This window comes from Cuculus canorus, chromosome 3 (assembly GCF_017976375.1).
Source record: "Cuculus canorus isolate bCucCan1 chromosome 3, bCucCan1.pri, whole genome shotgun sequence".
NCBI classification, from domain to species: Eukaryota; Metazoa; Chordata; class Aves; order Cuculiformes; family Cuculidae; genus Cuculus; species Cuculus canorus.
This window is the reverse complement of record NC_071403.1, coordinates 43,721,536-43,741,949: the sequence shown is the minus strand read 5'-3', so window position 1 is coordinate 43,741,949 and position 20,414 is coordinate 43,721,536. Positions and strand designations below refer to the sequence as shown.

General features: G+C 36.3%; 1 protein-coding gene across 5 annotated transcripts in view; it reads left to right on the top strand.

Moving 5' to 3' along the window:
* Positions 1-20,414, top strand: part of AHI1 (Abelson helper integration site 1) — a 91,202-nt gene that overhangs the window by 50,981 nt on the left and 19,807 nt on the right. For 4 of the 5 annotated variants that reach the window (XM_054062509.1, XM_054062507.1, XM_054062511.1 and 1 more), the window contains exons 20-23: positions 1,001-1,117; positions 1,393-1,437; positions 13,687-13,745; positions 19,186-19,251. In XM_054062509.1, coding sequence (XP_053918484.1) covers positions 1,001-1,117; positions 1,393-1,437; positions 13,687-13,745; positions 19,186-19,251 — 287 coding nt within the window. The remainder of the gene's footprint in view (positions 1-1,000; positions 1,118-1,392; positions 1,438-13,686; positions 13,746-19,185; positions 19,252-20,414) is intronic. The other variant, XM_054062512.1, reaches the window with a different exon arrangement.

The following is a 20,414-nucleotide window of genomic DNA, read 5'->3' as shown; positions in this document are numbered from 1 at the left end:
AGATGTGAGTGTTTATATTTATAAAATGAGTAGTAAAAATGAATTTTTAGTTTGGAAGCAGAAGATGTATGAACAGATTCATCTAACCACAAAAATGTTCCAACAGAATAATAAAGACATAGAGACAAAACCATTAACATTAATGACAATATAGTTCTTCTCTTTTAAAAGATTAGTTATCCAGTTTCCTCTATCTGATTGATAAGTTGTTATAAATGTCAGAAGAGTTTGTATTTTCTAGTTAAACTTGCTAGAATTGTTTATATTGAGATCAAAGATACACATGTTCTTTTATTGTATGTTCTTTTTCATGTTTCTTCTAGGCAAGTTAATTAAAATATTTCACTAAAAATTACACTAAATACGGAGCACAATAACAGCAATCTTTGAAGATTCTAAAAACTTCATCAAAAGAACACCATTTATATTTACTTGAAATTGGTGTATGTTAGGGTAATCACTGCTGTGCCTTCGGGGTAAAGGAAGTACTCTCAGCCAAATTATACAAGGGTGTGGATTAAATGAAGCATTACTCTTTATTTGGCAGCAGTGGATATAGATTGCAAAATCAGGGTGTGACGTAGTACTGCGGAAAGACTCTGCCAAAAGTGATTTGGCCTGAATGTGCCCTTACTTTCTCAATTATGTGGATCCTAAAACAAGCAAATCTAATTAATTCCTAAGTAGAGAGGTCCTGTTAACTGTTTTCTGTCTGAGCTTGTCTTTACTTTTAAATAAAGCTTGCCTGTAATTTTTTAGCTATTGAGCCACAAGACAGCAAAGATTGACAAAGCGCATCCTTAAATGGGATTCCAGCTGTTTTCAGATCTGGAAACAGTTTTTCTGCCCAAGCACTGTGAAGTGAATATCAATTCTCTGTCCATCAGAAAGTTCAGGTCAGCAAGGATGCTGTCTGTACAGCCATAAGCATGAATGAATAAGATGGGCAAATTGAACTCTTGTTGTCTTGCTCCAGTCCTTCTATTCCTGTCATTTTCAGAGGAGCTGGGATCACTGTGCAAAAGACTCAGTAGCAGCCACAGTGCATGGGAGGGAAGGTATCTACCTCTCCTAAGAGGAAGCCTATGTCCATTGACTTCATACCCAATTGTGACAAGTAAGCAAAAACCAAGTACATTAAAAAAAAAAAAAATCTTTATTTTTAAGATAAATTATCCATCCTTTTTTTTTTTTGGTAAGCATATATACGTTTTCAAAAAAACTGCTAATTTTGAAGACAGATTTCTATCTGTGTGAAACAACTAAACTTTCATGGATTCCTATAGAATCATACAGTCAATTGATTGGAAAAGACCTTTGAGATAGAGTCCAAATGTACCTGTCCACTGCTGAACCATATCCTTAATCTAATTGTCTTTTAAATACCTCCAGGGACAGTGACTCAACCACCTCCTGGGCAGCCTGTTGTACTTCCAGGTAACCCTTTTGCTGAAGAATTTTTTCCTCATATTCTAATCTGAATTTCCCCTGGTGCAACTTAAAGCCATTGTCCTTTGTCCTATCAATTGTCACTTGGGAGGAGAGACCAACACCCACCTCATTACAACTTCCTTTCAGGTAGTTGTAAACAGTGATAAGGTCTCCTCTCAGCCTCCTCTTCTATAGGCTAAACAACCCCAGTTCACTCAGCCGTTCCTCGTAAGACTTGTTCTCCAGACCCTTTACCAGCTTTGCTGCTGTTCTCTGGACATGCTCCAGGACCTCAGTGTCCTTCCTGTACTGAGGGTCCCAAAACTGAGCACACTATCCAAGGTGCGGCCTCACCAGTGCTGAGTACAGGGGCGGAATCACTTCCCTGGTCCTGCTGGCCGCACCATTTCTGATACAAGCCAAGATGCCATTGGCCTTCTTGGCCCCCTGGACACACTGCTGACTCATATTCAGCCACTGTCAACCAACACCCCCAGGTCCTTCTCTAGGCAGCTTTCCAGCCACTCTTCCCCAAGCTGGTAGCGCTGCACAGGGTTGTTATGTCCCAACTGGAGGACTCTGCACTCAGCTTTGTTGAACCTCATCCTGCTGGTCTCAGCCCATCAATCCAGCCTGTTCCGACCCCTCTGGGGAGCCTCTCTACCCTCAAGCAGGTCAACACTTCCTCCCAGCTTGGTGTCATCTGTGAACTTACTAAGGGTACATTCAGTCATCTCATCCAGATCATTGATAAAGATATTGAACAGAACTGAACCCAACACAGCCCTGGGAAGCACCACTTGTAACTGGTCTCCAACTGCTTTTGGCTCCATTTACCACCACTCTTTGGGCACAGCCATCCAGCCAGTCTTTTACCCAGCAGAGGATGTGCCTGTCCAGGCCGGTAGTAGCCAGTTTCTGAAGCAGAATACTGTTAGAAAAGGTGTCAACAGCTTTACTAAAGTTCCAAATACACTATATCCACAGCCTTTCCCTCATCCATTAAGCAGATAACCTTGTTATAGAAGGAGATCAGGTAAGTTTGGCAGCCTTTCATAAGTCTGTGTTGACTGGGCCTGATCAGCTGATCGTCTTGTGCGCACTGTGTGATAGCGCTGAAGATGAGCTGCTCCAGGACCTTCCCCGGCACTGAGGTCAGACTGACGGGCCTGTAGTTCCCTGGATCCTCCCTTCTCCCCTTTTTGTAAATGGGTGTAACATCTGCCAACCTTTAGTCAAGTGGAACTTTACCAGTCAGCCAGGACTGCTGGTAGATGATGGACAGGGGTTTGGTGAACACTGCTGCTGTTAGGAAGAGGCTGCCGTTACTGTCGTTGCTAAAGCACCAAGTTCAGGAAAAGCAAGCTTCCCTCACATTATTCTTTATACTAATAGAACACCTTTTAAATTACCTTTGGATATCTGTTTTCCACATTTTGCTTTGCAATAAACTGTGCTCCTGTGTTGCTCGATACTGGTCATGTTGGTCCTGTAGAAAGCAAAGATAGAAGGTGGTGGTTTGTGAAAGCATTAAGAAAGCAGAGGGCATGTACAGGGAAGTGGGACTCTATAGGTGTGTGACTTGCGCGTTGCTATTGTCATACAACCTAGCAACTTGGTATTATTTACGGAGTTGGCCTCAATGAACACCTTTGATCCAGATAAAATCAGCGCTTCACTGGAGCCTGTGCCTCCTCACTGTTAAGCTTGTGTTCTTGCTCACTGGAGATTGTAAGGAAGGGTGACTCTTTGCTTGTTGGGTTCAAATGAGGTGATAGAATTACCTTACAAGTTTTCAGGAGCAGAGTTTTATTTGGGTATTTTCTGCAACCTTATGGCATACTCCAGTGAAGGAATAGATTGCGCAGGTTCCTTCTTCATCTTTTCCCCTCACAAATAGGGTTCAGTCTCTTCAGCTCTTACTTCCTAGGCCAAAAAAAAAAAAAATCCAAATGACACATAGGCAAATTAAAAAAAAACTCTTTAGGGTCTCTCCTGCTCACTTCAGCCCAGCCTTTGCTCTGACATGCCAGGCAGTACTTCTGCAGAAGACTCTTACTCAGACCGTATAACAGAAGCATCTGAAACTGTGTATTTCATATAAATATTGATTCCAGCATGTCGCATCCCTATATATGCCTCTAGATATCACATCCCCTTTTCCTGTCCTGTCAGTATCCTCTGTTTTGAGTAGAGTGCAGCTGTCTCTACTAGTTTATAGTGCCTCATTGATTGGGGTTTCACTGAAGGGTGTTTCAGTGACATACATTGGTTTAGGTCTTTTTGGAATCCCTTCAGAGCCTGACTTGTCAAAGGAAGCAGATAATTCAGCTAATTTGCCAAAGAGTAAAATACAGAAAATAGGAGCTTTCTTAATAGTGTACGTTGAGAGTCTTTTGGTGTGATAAATTGCCTAGTAGCAGGAAATGTTTTGACAATTCTTTCACCAAACCTCTGGTTATCACTACCCACCAGTAGGGCTTAAGAAGTGATTTCTCTAGCTTTTTTTTTTTTAATTTTTTCCTAGCAAGAACTGTAACTGCTAAGATTTACTTTGTAAGATGTCATATTTTCTGCTCTTTTCAGGTGAAGATTATAAGTAGGCTCTGTTTTCCTACTCCTTGCATCTTTGAAGTTTCATTTTTGGATAACCACATTTAAGCAGATTTCACCTCTCTAATAAAAAAAAAAAAAAGGATGGTCTTGTCCTTGAAGCTGGGTTGTTTTCTTTCAGGCTGTCTTGATTCGGAGGAGATTTGGTGAGGTCTGTCACCTCCTCTACTTGTTTGCAAGAATTTGTGGTAACAGAGGTCTTCAAATTCTGTATAGTGCACATTTCTAGTTGAAGAACTTCTCTCGTGAACCAGGTACAAGTTAAAACTGAGGTTTTTTTTCTCTCTTATAAGGACTCCCAAGTCACACTTCTGGGATTTTTTATTTTAGAAATACATTCAGAACTTGTGTTTTGAATGATATATAGATTGATTTGTGATAATTTTTCATCTTTTGTGTCCAGCAGTTCAATCTAACAATATATTGGGCCCAAATATGCTTTCTTCAGATTCGTCTGCTTCTGTATAAAAAGCAGAACCAGCAGGAGAAGAAAGATAATTGTGCCACTGTTATTTGGAAAATCTAGAGTGTGTTGCCTGCTTAATACACATCTGTACTATACCACATGATGCGTACCTTGATAACAGTACTTCTTTGGAAAGTTGTTTTCCTTGTGCTAAAGAGCATAAGGAATACTTCCATCATTTTGTGACAATTCATACATGTAAAGGATCTTCAGCAATTGTAGTTGTGGTTTGAATTAAGAATCTCCCTGCAAATCAGCTTTTCTTACCAAAACAAATTGTTTTCAGGGCAAGTTCCAGGAATCCTACAAAGAGAACAAGGTGTGTCCAGAGCCATCTGTATGACTAGTGTTGGAGCTAATAATTTGGCACATGCGAACGTGCAAAAAACATCTAGGAAGATTTAACAAACAGTTGTCTGCTTTTATGTGAACAAGGCTATTAAAGGATATGCTTTGAGAGTCTCAGGCTTTTAGAGTGTTACTAGACAGTTTTCTGTGTTTTGTACTGAGTTTTGGTCCTTTTGAAGAAACAGATGTTTGTGTAGCAGTTAGCAATTAAGTCAATTTTAAAGAAACCTAGGCTATCTTCCTTAATGCATAATGTATAGAAATGGGTTATTTTCATCATCAGCTGGTAGAAGAATTTCCTGACCTTGAGTATAAGCCCTTAATAATGCTCTTTCTCTTCCCAATGAGTATAAAACCTTTGCAGTTGCTGCTTTCATCTGGATTTGGGGTTAGTGGGGAGGTGGTATGAACATAGTAGCAATTTTAGCTGCTGCCCTTAGTCAAACCAGTGAGGATGGGTGATGTAACTAAGCTTACATGTTAAAATACTGCAGTTTTTATCGGTTTGGCACTACCTGTGTGATAATGGGAAGGAAGCTCTCATGATTATATTAGCTACTTAAATTGTATTTCCTTATACTATAGAAAATATTTAGTCAAATGGTATTTCTGTATTTGTTCTTAATTTAATTTTCATTAATATTTTTGTTTACATATTTAGACTTGCTGTGTAAATACTCTTTTTTATAAAATTCTCATATAAGTAAGGTACAAATTCACTGCATAGGACTGTAACTCTACTTTCTGGCTTGATGCTGAGGTAGTTTAAAGTCTTGTTTTCTTCTAATACCAGTTGCAGTGATTTGGGTGGCTTATTGAACCTTGGAGAGAAGTCTGTTCTCTCCGTCTCATCCCTAGAGATGTGGTCTTAGCCACACATGTGACTCTTTGTGAACTTGCTTGTCTTGGTTTTCTATCTTTTACCTCTCCTCAGGTCAAGTACCACTTTGTAAATGAAAGGGAATATTGCCTTCTACTTATGTTCTTTGCAGTTTCCTTTCCATAGTTATGTCTTGCATATTGTCCACCTAAGACCCAAGAAAAAGTCTGTCTAGAATAAATTGCTTTTCAGCTCTTTGTCAAGTAGCAGTTCAAGCTTTCTACCAGGGTCTGCTGTACTAGAAGGCAGCCCTGGCCAAGTCATCTTTTTTACTTTGCTTTCTCCGTGGTAGCATAACATTTGGTATCCACATATTTGTATAACTGATGTAAATTCTGCTAGAGTACTTGCATGATGGCTGAAAGCTGAGATTATAGCAATAGTGATACTTACTAAAAAGCACTCTAAAACTCCACTGCTGTAAAAGTAGTAACAGGTTGCTGTTGCCTTCTGGAAAACTTTGTGGACGTTGTAGATAAGGGAAACTGAAAAATCAATATAATCGAAATCTGTGCCCAACTAGATCTGCAATGTATTGCTTTAATGTTGAACTTCACTTTACATTATATTTTCTTCTGTAATGGATCATGACAATATTAGTCTCAAGTGATTTGTCATATATTGTTTGCAAGGAGGCATATTCAGGTTCCGTTACCTGGATACAGGTATTGCTGAATACTGTATTGCTACGGGCCATTATTTTCTTTCCATAGACAGTTTGAAACTGGTCAGAAGTGACTTACCTATTCATACATGTTCCAAATATCATTACGTAGAAAAACTCTTTTTAGGGTAATTTGTTCATAAATTGTCTGAAAACTCAGTAGTGAGCATGCACAAAATCTCACACGTGGTAGGTCAGTTTCATCACGAACTTGTCCTGAAATATCTGACCATTCTATTTTCTGGACTACAAAATGGAAAGTAAGCTTGGGAATGTTGCTTTCTATTTTTGAAAACACAATAATAAGTAAAACTTCTCTGAATTTTTTTTCTTACTCTTTTGAGTTTCGACCATATTGTAATTCTTATATAGTGGTTTCCTGATTTAGTGTCTGTCAATGGTCCTGCATTTTTCAGGGTTAATAATGTATGAATTTTTTGGCAATGTCATGGAATTGTCTGGTGATATTTTCTCAAAATTAGTATTCAGTACTGGCTGAAAGTATTAATTTAATGGAGGAAGTAGGCTAGGTACAAACTAGCGGCTGTTCTGGTCATGATAAAGACCTGAAATATCCAGCTGACTTATTTTTTCCAGCACATGCCATATGATGTTGCTGATACTATTTTTCTTTGAATGCAAATTTTAGAAAAAATGCTACTTATGGACTTGAAGCAGTTACAAGATTTTATGGGGTTTTTTTGTCAAGATTTGATTTGCATTGTGAGGCTACTGGGTAATATAGAAACTCAGTAGTTCATGCAGTCACTGGCTGTTTTATTCTTATCTGAGGAGACTTTGCATTGCAAAAAATGTTAATGGCTTATTTTGGAAAGTATTTGTGGTATTCTAAGCATATTTTCTTACTTACAGCTTTCCATCTGTAACAGGCTAATTTGGTTTAAGTAACTGCGGATCACTAGGCATTGCTGAATTTCAGTTGTGAAAGGAACTGTGAAAAGTATATTACTTCGTCCTCCTTCCTTGCATAATTTTCATTATTTGTCTTTTATCCCTAGTTAAGTATTATTTTTGAAGACACCAGTAGACCTCCTGAGGTCAGTAGATCCCTGATTTTGAGAGTTATAGACAGAGTTAAATTCTATTTAACTGTATTACACAGAAATTATTAATAAATATAATTTAACTGCACTACATATTTTTAGGAAAACAGATAAGCATAAATCCCACTTAAGAGTTTCATTTCCTCTGATTCAGGGAGGATAAGTTAATACAGAAGCAAAAATATTACCAAATCCCAAAGCAAAGGTTACTATTTCACTGTTGGGCATCCACAGCTGTAAGGGACTGCAGTTTCTGTATTTTATGAAGTATTTTTTGGTAGGGTGATACTACAAGCTTTATTTAATATCATAAAAAATAAGTTTCTTTTCAAATTTCATTTCGTTTGTTTGCTTTTAAATAGCCCCGCAATCTTAGCGAAACTAATTATAACTTTCTGGGGATATCTGCAGCAGTAGAAGAAAAATACCTCTTATTAATACCAAGTGTGCGTCATAGTCTGCATTTTCCTTACATCTTTTTTTATCTGCTATCTAGAACTTGTAAATAATGTTGCCAATCTGATTTCAGAACGCTGATGGTATCTGTGCAGGCTTATTGATGTTTGCTGTAGAGTCAGTTTCTGTTCTCTACACTGTAGAAAGAGACATCTGGATACTATAACCCCTGCTTGCTTTCAGTTATATCTACTGCCATTATGATGTAACGTTAGAGGTTGTCATTAATTAGCACATTCCTGATTAGCATGAATTCAATAAATGTTCTTTACTTCAAAAGAATGCTTGGGACACGTGCTACTACTTGCATTGTTTATATATGGCACTGTAGAAATTTAACATTTGCAAGAAAAATGTAAGAAGATGATTTGATAAGATTACTCAGAAATAATTAGGTGGGTGTGTAGGCTGCTGAATGTATTTGATTTTAATCTCTAATTAAAAAGTTGGATTTTTTAATTGTTTTTGTGATGCAATAGTTTTTTACTTTATTATACTTCTTGTAAATAGTGGCCAAATTCTGACTGTTCATTGTGCTTAAGTACAGGATAAATGTATTGGTATGAAACAGTATTCCCCGCAAAGCTAGTGACAGACTGTCTCTACAGTTCCTTCTGGAGGATTATTCTAAAATGCAGAGCAAATACGTGTTTGTGCCCTTGTTTGCATTGAACCAAGAATAAAAATGATGGCTAAGCCTGAATGAATAGCTCTATGCATTCTTTTCGTTGATGGTAGATAATATAATTATGTTGCGGGAAATGGCACTGCCAGAAGCATAGTGTTTTCTTTGTGTTACTGCTGTCTGATTCTGAGGTCTCTTCTATGAGTCTTGGAATTAGTTGATGTTACAGTGAAGGTCATCTCTTTGTGGATCTACAGGTGTGAATTCAAGCTTTGCTCCGTTCCACTGCGTGAGTGTTCACTTAGCTCTCCTGTAAGGGTGTACTTAGTCATTTGGGCTAGAGAATAGGAGACAACCAGATGCAGTAGCTACATGTAAGTGTACAGGTCCTCAGACAAGAAAGTTACTGTGTTTGGGCATACTCAATCAGTTTCTCAGTTTCTGAAGAATGTGACTGACTCATGGTTTGGGAAGCCAGAGTTCCTCTAATACTTGAAGTTGGGGCATCTACTGGAAAATCAGGTGCTCTTGTGAAAGAAGCTGCAGCAGTATGTGTGCAACTGCATGGTGCTGGATTGTATAACTCCCTGGAGTTGCTCTTCGGGATAACTGGTTTTAATATCACCATTTAGTAAACAGTTAAAAAGATAAATATTGCATACTTTTTATTGAAAGCTTATCCTCCTGTGCAAACTTTTCTCTTCAGTATAATATTTTGAATGACAACCACAGCCTGACCTATTGACATAAGCTCCCAAGTTTCTTCTGCTTTGTTTGTTTAAAAGTTGCCGTTTTATTAATGTGGATGGGGAAGGGAAGTAATGGAGTTACTTTTTTCTGGCTATCAGCATAGTTCAGTTTTGTCATTGCCATCTGCGCCAGTCTGTGCACTCACTAACTGAAGGAGTGATGTCTGGCAGCAGTAAGGCTAAGGCCTGTCTCTCATTTCTTTAAGTACGTATAGCTTGAAAAGAGCTCTCTTCTCTGACTGGTAAAATAACACAAGTTTCTCTATATAACTTCTAGAAAGTAAGACAGTAAACAGAGAAGGATTTTATTTGTCCTTTAGATTTTTTGGTATTTTTAAGTGGATAGGTTTAGGTTAACAAATTGGAACCCCATTTAGAAAATTAGAATGACACTGAGGAAGATAATTCAGTCTAAGGAAGATGCTCTGATAAAAGGAAAAAAGTGGGGAAAAGACAAGGAGAGAGCTGGTAACAGCATGGGCTAACCTGATGTTGAGTAGACTTCGGTGAGGGCAGAATACATTGCAAGAATCTTCTGGATGTTTGTACAAGTCCTTTGCATATAGTAGTAATGCCATCACAGCACTTTTGTATATACACTTAAACACAGCATGTGGGAACTGTCTATTTTGAGAATATACATTTTAAGTGACTTGCAAGATACTGGTTCTCAAGAGAATTAACCATTTCCTTTGGCATCGTATTAGTTACAAAGAGAACGCTATTTTAGAAAGAATACTAAAAATACTCCATTCCTTGTCTCACTTTGAACTGCTTTTGAATGTACTTTTCTTTCTCTACAGCTTCAGCCAAATGTGTTGCAAAGTAAGTTGGATATGAGACAGATTAAATATCATTACAATTTTGAATTTCATTAAAACAGTTTTCAGTACATTTTCTTCCTATCAATACTCATTTTCAATTTAGAACATGTTAAAAATCATAGATGCTAGACTAAGTTATGTATGGCAGAATTTGAAGTGAGTTTTCACCTAGAGCATTGGATATTAATAAAGCATCTATTTTGCTGGTGAAACAAAAAGTTACATGTGTGTTAGGTGGGTGCACCCATTCCTTTAATTTTATGTGAATGGCATTTGAAAAAAGTTCGTAGTGCATTTTGGACAAGAGGACAAGTAGTTGGTTTTTTGTCATCTTCTTTTCTCTTTAGCTACAATTATACCAGCAGAGAACATATTGCCAGAAGTGACTCAGGGAACTAAGGATAGACTTCCAGTTCGCTGTTGAACTTCTACAGGAAACTAATACAGTTTCAGACTCCTTCTCAGGGCAGACAGCTACACTGTTTTTCAAAAGATAGCAATTCTTTGGCAGATATTTACCTAAATCAGCACATGCTTGGACTCTCAAAATAATCATAGAGGATTATGTGGACCATAAAGAAGAGCTGTCCTGCTGTTAAATTGTGACAGTGTGAAAATTCTGATCATTTGAGAAAAAGCAATAGCAACTATCATTTGGAGACATCCAGTGTTGCATTTAGACGTTAGCAGTAGGTGATTCTAGAAATAATTGATTCTTCTCAAGTAAAATTCCATGTAAAGGAGACTGCTGAAGAATCAATGCAGACTAATAGAGAATACAGTTGTTTTAAATGTTAATACTTTCATAGGAAAGATTAGCTTCTCAACACATACAAGGTTTTGAAGGTGAAGACAGCAAATGCTGTTAAGAAAGAAGATTGTGGGATAGTTCAAGTAAACCCTCTGAATCAATAAAAATGCTTCTTTGTTACTGATTCTGAAGCATCCTTAAGATAAAACAGTGGGTGTTGGGTTTTTTCCAGATTTGACCTTACAAGAGATTTAGTGGCCTTTGCATAAGCGCAGGCTTAGTAGGAGTGCCAGTAGGTCATGGTGTCCTGTAAACTTCATTTTTTGACGAAGTGGAAATGTCCCTCTGCAATTCTGACCTCAGTTTCAATACCTCACTCTAGTAGCTGAAAAGTTTGCAAAGCCTGGATTTGGCATAACCAAAACAAGCACTGCTGAGGCTGTTTGTCACACCTGCTTGGTATCATTTACATGCTTCATCAAGCATGGAACCACGTCAAGCCAATAGCTGTGTAAAATTGCTTTAAAAATATACTGCATCATTTGAGAAAGGAGGGATGGATATTGGCTTGCTTGCTGGAAGGTCCTTGTTTTGTGAATGAGGAGGATTTGAACAGTTATGTGGAGTTTTTTATTTAGTATGACTGTTCTGAATGTAGGGGCTACTAAAAGAATGCATGACAACTGAAAACAACTAATGGATAACACTGGAGACTAAGCACAAAAGACTAGTTTGGGGTAACCAAGAGGCATGATCAGCATGACGAATATAAACAAATAGCATTGGTTCTGTGGCACGTAGACTATTTGGACCCAAGTGTGCTTTGGTTTATTTAGTGTTTACACCTCAAGCGAAGTAATAAGAATTTCCTGCTTGTTTTGAGAGAAAGTTGTAGTCATGGAAAACAGTAAATCAAAACCAATGCAAACTGATGGAATTCAGTACAGCACTCTCTATATCCTTGAGTTTACACATCTATCTCTTTGCTACACTTGCGACAGAACACGTCTACACGGCCTTTTATTCAGGCTTAATCAGGGATATCAGTCTAGCAGTAAAATTTTCACCTGACAAGCAGCTAAATATAGAGACTGCACAGAGTACTCACATACGTAAACATACAGTACAGAAGTACTGTAGTACCTGTAGGTAATGAATCTTTTCCTTAGAAAAGCAAGAGAGTCAATAATTACTGGTAAAAATATAGATTAATATATTTTTTATTAAAGTTTGAGGAATTTTGCAAACAAGTAGTTCTTTTCATCATGTATTCTGTGCATCTTTTTTCCCTTTAGTGGGTTTATATGAACTGGCACAACACTACAATGCTCAAATTGAATATCCTGTGGTAGAATACTTAGCTGACTAAAGAAAAAAGTATATTTTTGTATCATGCAGGCATTTTATTAGTCTTGAGTTTGCTGGGGGAGGATGTTATTCAAAAAATTAATATGACTTGAATGGAACAGGATATCCAGATGTAGTATCATATCTGTGGCAGCTTGTTTTTTAACTGTATGAGTATGTAGATGATAATGTTAATAGGCATAGAAATCGAATAAAGTAATAAAAATCAAGGTAAGCCTTCAAAATTAGGTGGTTTGGAATTTATACAAGCTTTTTTAAATTATTAAAACCACATTTTTAATTCATGCACAAAATTGAAAAAATCAATTATTGCACTTAGGATTTCTGGTGAGTACAAAATCACTCACATGCAGAAGATCTGCAAGATCGTGGTTTAACTATGATTGTTTGAGTTTGCAGCTTTTCTTTTATTCAGAAATATCTAAATATAAATATGATTAAACATTTATAAGTAAATCTCCTGTGAAAGTCTAAATCACTAGGGTTTAGAAAGTATACTGTAGGTGGAGTTGGGCAAGCATCCTTGTGGAGCTGTGCCAGTACATGGGAATCTGAATCTGAAACATCCTCTTTATTCACATATATGACTCCCCAAGAGTAGGCTTTTGGAGTGGCAGATGAAAACAAGTTTTCAGAACATGTCCTTCTTTGAAAATAAAACTTGTTTCAAATCTAGTGTCTCACAGAGAAAATCCAATGAGTTTTACTCTGTTGTCTGGCATCTCTATACTTGAGAAACCGTTCTCGAATGAAGCAGTAGCATTTTTCACTGTCGTGTTCAACAGTTTTCAGATTTTTGTATCTTTTATTTTTAAGATCTTTTCTTAAATATACAGCTGAGGAGACCAGTAACAAAAAGATAAATCCATAGATGATGAAAGGATTTTCCTGAGCTTAGTAGTTAACATAATAGTTTGAAAAGAAAAGAATTTACAAGTACTTGTTCAAATGCAGTATGTAGAGAGTGAATAAAATAAACAGCAAGATGTGTTGTGATAGAAATTCACATGATCAAAGGGAACTACTGAATAGACATAGTTATTCTTTCAGATAAAATAAGGAAGTAATTCCTTTGAGCGTTTTTGTGATCATTTCTGTTGGAAACTTTGTGTGCATTACTCAGAAATTCAATGAAGAGAAAAGCAATACAGCCTAGATAATAGTGTCAGCTTTGAGCACGAGGTGGCATGTGGACATAGCTTGAGCTATTTCTCAAATCATTTGAATGGAAATATTGGATTAGTTAACCTTGTGTCAGGTCTGTTAGTTAAATAAACCCTCCAACTGTTCCTCACTGAAGGATGCATAGTTGTGACTGAAAGATGCTGTTGCTTTTCATTAGAATTTTGTCAAACATATCCTGCTAACATAATGATTTTTAAATAAAATGGTTTATTCGATGGAAAAGGATAACAAGCAGAAAATTCACAGCCTTTTCTTTTCACAGGGTGTTTCAGCCCAGTAGGAAATCCTCTTAGCCGAACACTTTTGGGTAGACTGCAGACGGTAAGGAATTCTATCTTTGCATTTTTTAAAAAAATTCTTGTTTAACTATAAAATATCATTATTCACAAGTTCTCATTGTAGAGAAGCGTTTTTTTAATCTTGTCTTTAATCATAAAAGAGGTATCTTCAAGAAAATAGTCTACATGGCCAAATAAGCTTTTGCTGCAGCCAGCTGGTAACAAGATCAGATACCTGCAAATTAAAAGCTTTACACTTTTTCGTTATTTACTATTTTTGTTTAGAAATAAATAAGCCAAAATTCTCAGTCCTTTGTTTTTGATTATGACTAAGAATACAAGCCTTGATAAGTAGGGATGAGAAAGCTTGAACAGTAACTTGAAATCAAATTCTGTTTACTGTAATGTGTTTTCGTTGTTTACTAATACTTCACCTTTTTTGTAATAAATGAAATCACAGCTATCCTCTGTTTGATTCATTGTTTATCTGTTAAATACTGATTGGAAACTTGTAATAATTATATTTGTTCCTTTCTTTATTTCCGGTTTCCTGATCGTCATAGTAAAAATCCAACAGAATCTGTAAAAGCCATTAATTCCTACTATGCAGTTGATAAACCAGGATTAAACACAATGTGTATGGAGAGACTAGGGATGGAAATGAGTGGTTCTTCTGAATGTTGAATGTATGTGTGGTTCTAGAAAACTGGGCCTGTTGTACTGTAATCTTCCTGCACCTATGGACAGAATGCCATGATTTCATATTCTATCTTAGTTGTGTGCTAATTGTAACTTTTCAGAGACTTGTTAAGAATATACATAAATTACCTTGGATCATTTATAGCTGTTTTACAGTTTGGATTTGGGTTTTGGTTTGGGTTGTTTTAGAGTTTTCTTGTTAGTTAACAGAATCTGTGAATAGAGCTGTAGAAGGCTTGTAAGATACATAGGATTCACCAAAAATTTTTGAAAGTACTGGTTTATGTTCCCGTTTTGTTAGTAGCCAAACAGTTCTTGTTTTCATATTTTCAATTTTTTAGGCATCAATATGTCATTTTTAGGAAAAAGTATAAATTGTTCAATCGGAATTTTAACGTTCTTCATCACAGCAAGCTCTGTAAATATTTACAGAACAAAGTTTTGGGAAACACTAAATAGCGGTTAATTTAAAAAAATTTTTTTGAGGGGATTAAATTAAGAGTTTGAATTTTTTTTTTTATTTTTTCTGTTATAAATGCAGTATTTTATGTGTTATAAGTGCAGGTGAACTGAGTGATTTATATCAAGAAAGTATATTTACAAATGATTAAATACATGAAGAGGTTTTGAATAATTTCAGGAGCTGAGGTCTTTAACATGCTTCTGAATTGTTTGGGGTTTTTTCCTTTTTTTTTTTCTTTTTTTTTATCCCTATAGGCTTTACTGCAGCAGCTGTGTTTGCATGTCTATTTTCTGTTTGTACACTGCAGGTTTCAATAAAGTGTAGCCTAGAACAGTATTGTTTTTTTTCCTCTAGGCAGATTATAGATTCCCATGCTCATTAAATATTGAAGGGCTGTAATCAAATAAGGATAGTAATCTGAAGTCAAATAAGGATAGTAATCTGAAGTCAAAAGAAGCAGCTTTACAGTGTTTACAGACATATTAATTAAAGACCAAAGAGGAGTACTTTATTCTTAGCAATTAATACTTCTAGAATAATTTTAATTTAGCTATTAATACTGTCATTGTACTTCTGTTTCCTGCAGACAAAATTTGTACAGTTAGGTGTCCAGAGCTAGGAGTGTGTTCACAATTAATTGGAGCAGAGAACAAGGACAGAAATATGACTGTGCTAACAATATTCAATTATTTTATGCTACATCTCAGCTTATTTAGCATTTCATTTAAAACTTGAATTACTGGAGTAAAGCTATTTCATTACATTCTTGGGGAAGGAAAGGATTAAGTAAATTTCTAACCCACGGGTTCATAAGGAAAAATGAAAACGGTGGAGTGACTGTGAAAGCTCCAATTGATTTTGTAAAATTTTTAAGTGTTTTTAAACGTTTTGGGGGTTTTGAGAACTGCAAATTCATTTCTTTTCTCTCCTTTAAAAAAAAAAGCAAATGCCAAAACCAACACCAAAAACCATAAAACAAAAACAACAACAGCAAAACCCCAAAGGATAACAGTCTCAGAACCTGGGCTATTGCACACCAAGGCACAGATTTACTAAACGGGCAAGAAAAGCTTTAATATTTATTCCCTGTGTCTTTCCTGGAATGTTCGCACAAATAACACTCCAGTTTCTATTCCATTTTGGCAGTTCGCAAGTATAGGGAGGTGGAGTGGTGACAACCAGTGGCACTGTCCAACATCCAAGAAATAGATGTTTGTCCTTCTTGTCACTGAGTCTGTCACTCTAATAGGAGAAGGAGGGAAACTGGCTTTGGCCTTGTATGCACACGTACTTGGGTTCACCCTGATATGTGTAGTGGCTGCCTAAGATTAATCTTAGAAAAGCTTATTTTCCAAGTATAGTTATTAAGAGTTAATGACTAATTAGAAGTGGAACTTAATCTGTATGTTTATTCTTTTAGAATGAACAGTGTGTTTACGTATAAGGAAGAAACGTATGAAACCACTGGTAGTCTTTACATTTTTCCATATTTTTTTCCTTAAACTTTGATATTGTATTTGAAATGTATTTGTTCAGTAGTAGAAATGACAGGCTAACATTTTTACAAAAAGGCAGCAATAACAAATCGTTTGTTCTTGCTCTGTGCTGCCTCTCCTAAAGGAATGAGTGGTATCTAGTGCCCAACTCCTGTCGGCTGTTATACATCTGCAAGAGTAAAAGCAAAAGCTCCATTACCACAGTCACTGAAGCTGCCCAATTAAAAAGAAGCCATGAACATTTTAATTAATGCTATTTTGAGGAATTGGTGGCACTTGATACAACACCTTATTTATCAGTTTACTCTTATTTGCAATGCTCTCTTTTGTATTAATATCTTCAAAAAATTTTTGTTTGTTTCTGTGTTAGAAATGTGAAGGCTGTCTAAATGGGTTAGTTGTGGATAGCCAGCATGCTGCAATTCTGTGCTCTAGAACTCTGCATCAACTACTGGCTCTATTTGTCTTTCGCTGAGGATCTTCCTGAAAGCCCCTAATAATAGTTTTATTCAACCAAAATCAGTGTGACGTGGAGGGCCTTTTCAGCAAACATTTTGTTCCTTGTTTCTTGCAGATAGTCTGCCTCCCAAAAAGACCAGCTCCTCAGAACTTAGTGATAGCCACGTCTCTGTTTCAGTGCAACAAAAGGATTAACTAGTTTCCATCTTGCATTATAAAAAGATGTTAATTTTATATTAAGAATGATTGATTCCTACACTTTAGTAGGTCTGTCGCTTTTTTTGGAATCCTGAAATGTGGCTTAATCTTGTGACACAACATTAAAAAAAGATGTTTCTCAACTGAAAGGCCAGTAGTTTTTGCTGGGTGTTGCTTGCAGCATAACTGATAGTTGGCATTATTTGAGAAATGGCATGGCATGCCAGAGGCAGCTCTGCTGCCTTGGGATAGCTACGTCTGCGGTAGGCAGCCATGGCAATTCCTCTGGAGGGAATGTGTGCAGCCCATGACATACTCTGAGTATCCCTTTAAGAGAGAACTCTCCGAGTTGTTGTTGCCTTAGAAGTTTAATGCAGGGACTGAGAACATTCAACATAGTCTCAGGATGACTCATGGATTTTAGCCTGATATTTCCAAACAGCTCGCTCTCTTCAAGCTCTTTTTACTTTGAGTGTTTGAGAGTGCATAAGAACTTTATTAAAAAGAGAGACAGATTGAGACACAAAAATGGGGCAATGTGAGTACCTGAACTAGATACCTAAATAGTGCTGCTAATAATTCTGATGAATCATTTTTGAGCAACAGGAGGCACTCCCATCCCACAGGCTAAGCACATTGCCTGCACAGTTTTCTTAAGCTTGAGAATAGAAAATGAGAATTAGCTGAAACCTGTAAGGCAGTGCTAACTACTAGTAGACCACTGAACAAGCTGCATAACTCTTAACTGCAGCTTCGCTGGTCTTTGTTAAAAATTTGTTTGTCAAATCAGGCAGTTACATTTTTTTTTTCTTTCCCTCTTTGTATGTACATAATTATTTAGATCTCTTTACGTGGTAGGCTTAGATGTTCTGGTAGATGATAAGAACTGAGTTCAATTTTTCATTTTTATACTGTGTTCACCTGTATGTACTCTGTGTATCTGTAACTACTGTGGCAATACTGAAATAAGCTGGAGACGGAATGGAACCTCTGTGTTCAGGATAGTCAGTGATTTCTTTCCCATATGGGATAAGCATAGCTAAGTTAGGAAAACGAGGTTGAGGGCAAGGATCTCTTTTCTAGAGAAAGTCATGTATTCTGCTGAGGATTGCAGTAATGATGTGCTTTGGATCACTCTAATTAAAAAAAAAAAAAAAAAAAAAACTAACAACAAAAAAAAACTTAAGCACTAGAAAATTCAAGGAGCAATACATTTTAGATATATGTTCCAAAAAAAGCAAGAGAAGAGAAAGAAGTTCATGTAAAAGACAGTTAAATGAGGGGCTGTAGAATACAAAATAGGTGAAGTATGTTGGATAGAAATTCTCTTATTTAAATGTTGTTTATAATGCGGTACAATCTGTTATGATTGGAAATGTTTTTTTCACAAAGCTTGCATTTGAGTCTTCTATTTTACTTGCTGTGTAATATTCCTGTTCTACATTGTAGTTTGTATCCTTCCATGAACACAAACCTAGGGGAAACTGGTTTCCCTACTGTGGAAATAAGCCATAGAAAATAATGAAGTAACACCAGCAAAGGACTTCTGTCTCTTTGTTTTTTCCAATTTGTTGTTCCTCTTTCCTCTGCTAATTTTCATAATTTTTCTGTTTTGAATCTTCTTCCAACTGAAGAATTCTATTGTTAGGCAGAAAAATTTTGTAGGTACAGTCACATCCTAATTATTGCATGATATACCTGCTATTCCTTTTACTTCATTTGAAATCTGAAGAGTAATCAGTAAAAATAGAACAATTAGGCTTAAATGGAAACTATTGGCTATTAAGACTAAAGTGAAATTCTCCATTATATGGAAGTGGCATCTTTTGCCTACTGGATCACAGGTAAAGTTCACTGCACCGACTTCTTAAACGTCCACTGTAGTGTTTGCAATGCAAAAAAGCTTAGACTGCAACATCATCAGTCGTCTGTCTTCCCCAATGTTGTCTTTAGTGTAGTGTGCATGCTTAAAAAACTTAGTATCTTTTTCCAAATATCTACCTAGTCAGTATCTACTCAGTTTGCTTAACGTCACTTCTGCTTTTCTCTTTTTTAAAGAAATATTTTATTACAGAGAATTCTTTCTGTTTTACAGTAGACATGAAAATACTCAAAGTTATAGTTTATCAAAATATTTCATATTAAAGTTTTAAAATTATTTTTTCTAGAATGATGACTGCCTGACTGCGCTGGGGATAAGAGGAGAAAGCAGTTGTCCACTTGGACAAGAGACAGTGAGTATTATGTAATATTTGTAGTATCTTCTATAGCTGTTACACTGTTTCTGCCCTTTTGAAAGCACTTTCTTTTTTTTTTAGCATGATCCCAAGATATTTTTGCTACAGTAGATACTGTATTTCTTACAAACATATTCATAACCAGCATGCCCACATTACTGCTGGTTTTATATCACTCTTAAAAATTTGTAAAATTTTGATGAGTATAGACTTTTTTGCTTGAACTTGGACCCAGACAGAAGTTAACACATCTCTGAATGTCGCACCAGAAGATGTTCTATTGCTTTTGGCGTAATTCTGAGTGGTTTACATTCTTCATAGGTCCCGAGTTGCATTTCCTGTATCCCCTTATGCTCATTTTCTGCTTATATGTCTCCAGAGAATATAATGGCAATTTTCAAGTTTTGTTTGAATTGTCAGTTTTGCTAAACCAGTTGTATTACAGGATCTATTGGTGGGTTTTTTTTTTTTGTTTCTGGGCAACAGACAGTGGGGCTTTGCTTGGTTGGTTTGAACTCGTTGACAGTTTTCCATGTTACTGAATTTTTGTAATTTTTAAAAAAAAAACAAAACATTTACACCAGAGCTGTCTTACAAAAGACACTGCATAAAGAAGTATTTGTTGGTCTGCCTTTCATTGTTTTTAATGCTGTGTTTTGGGGGTTTTTTTACCTTAAGCAACCTCATGATTTTCTTAGTACCATTGCTAAAGAAACCTTTGTCACTTAACTGAACGTGATCATGACAGCTTCCAGTTCTGTACTGTTTCTCTGTGGTGCTCGTCAGTGTGTTTTAGTTTGATTCTATTATATTGGTCATACTTCTGTATTGTCAACAGCATCTGTAATTGATGTATTAGCTTTGCTAATGCAGGGAGAAGGGTTATGATAAAGGATGATATTTCATTGTTTAGCATCTTTATGTAAGTTCAGGGTTACTGAATGCATGTTTGGATAAATTTCCTGTCTACTGTGAACTGTTTTGATACTAATTCTTTGATGTTGAGCAACTCATAAATTACCAGATAGAATTTACAATGGTAGAATGATTTCCATCTTTTCCCATTCATAACTGATTTAATCTGTTTAATTGGTGACATGAAAGTATGAGAATACAAGTGATATTGCCTATATTTTTACAGACAGAACTCATAGGTGATC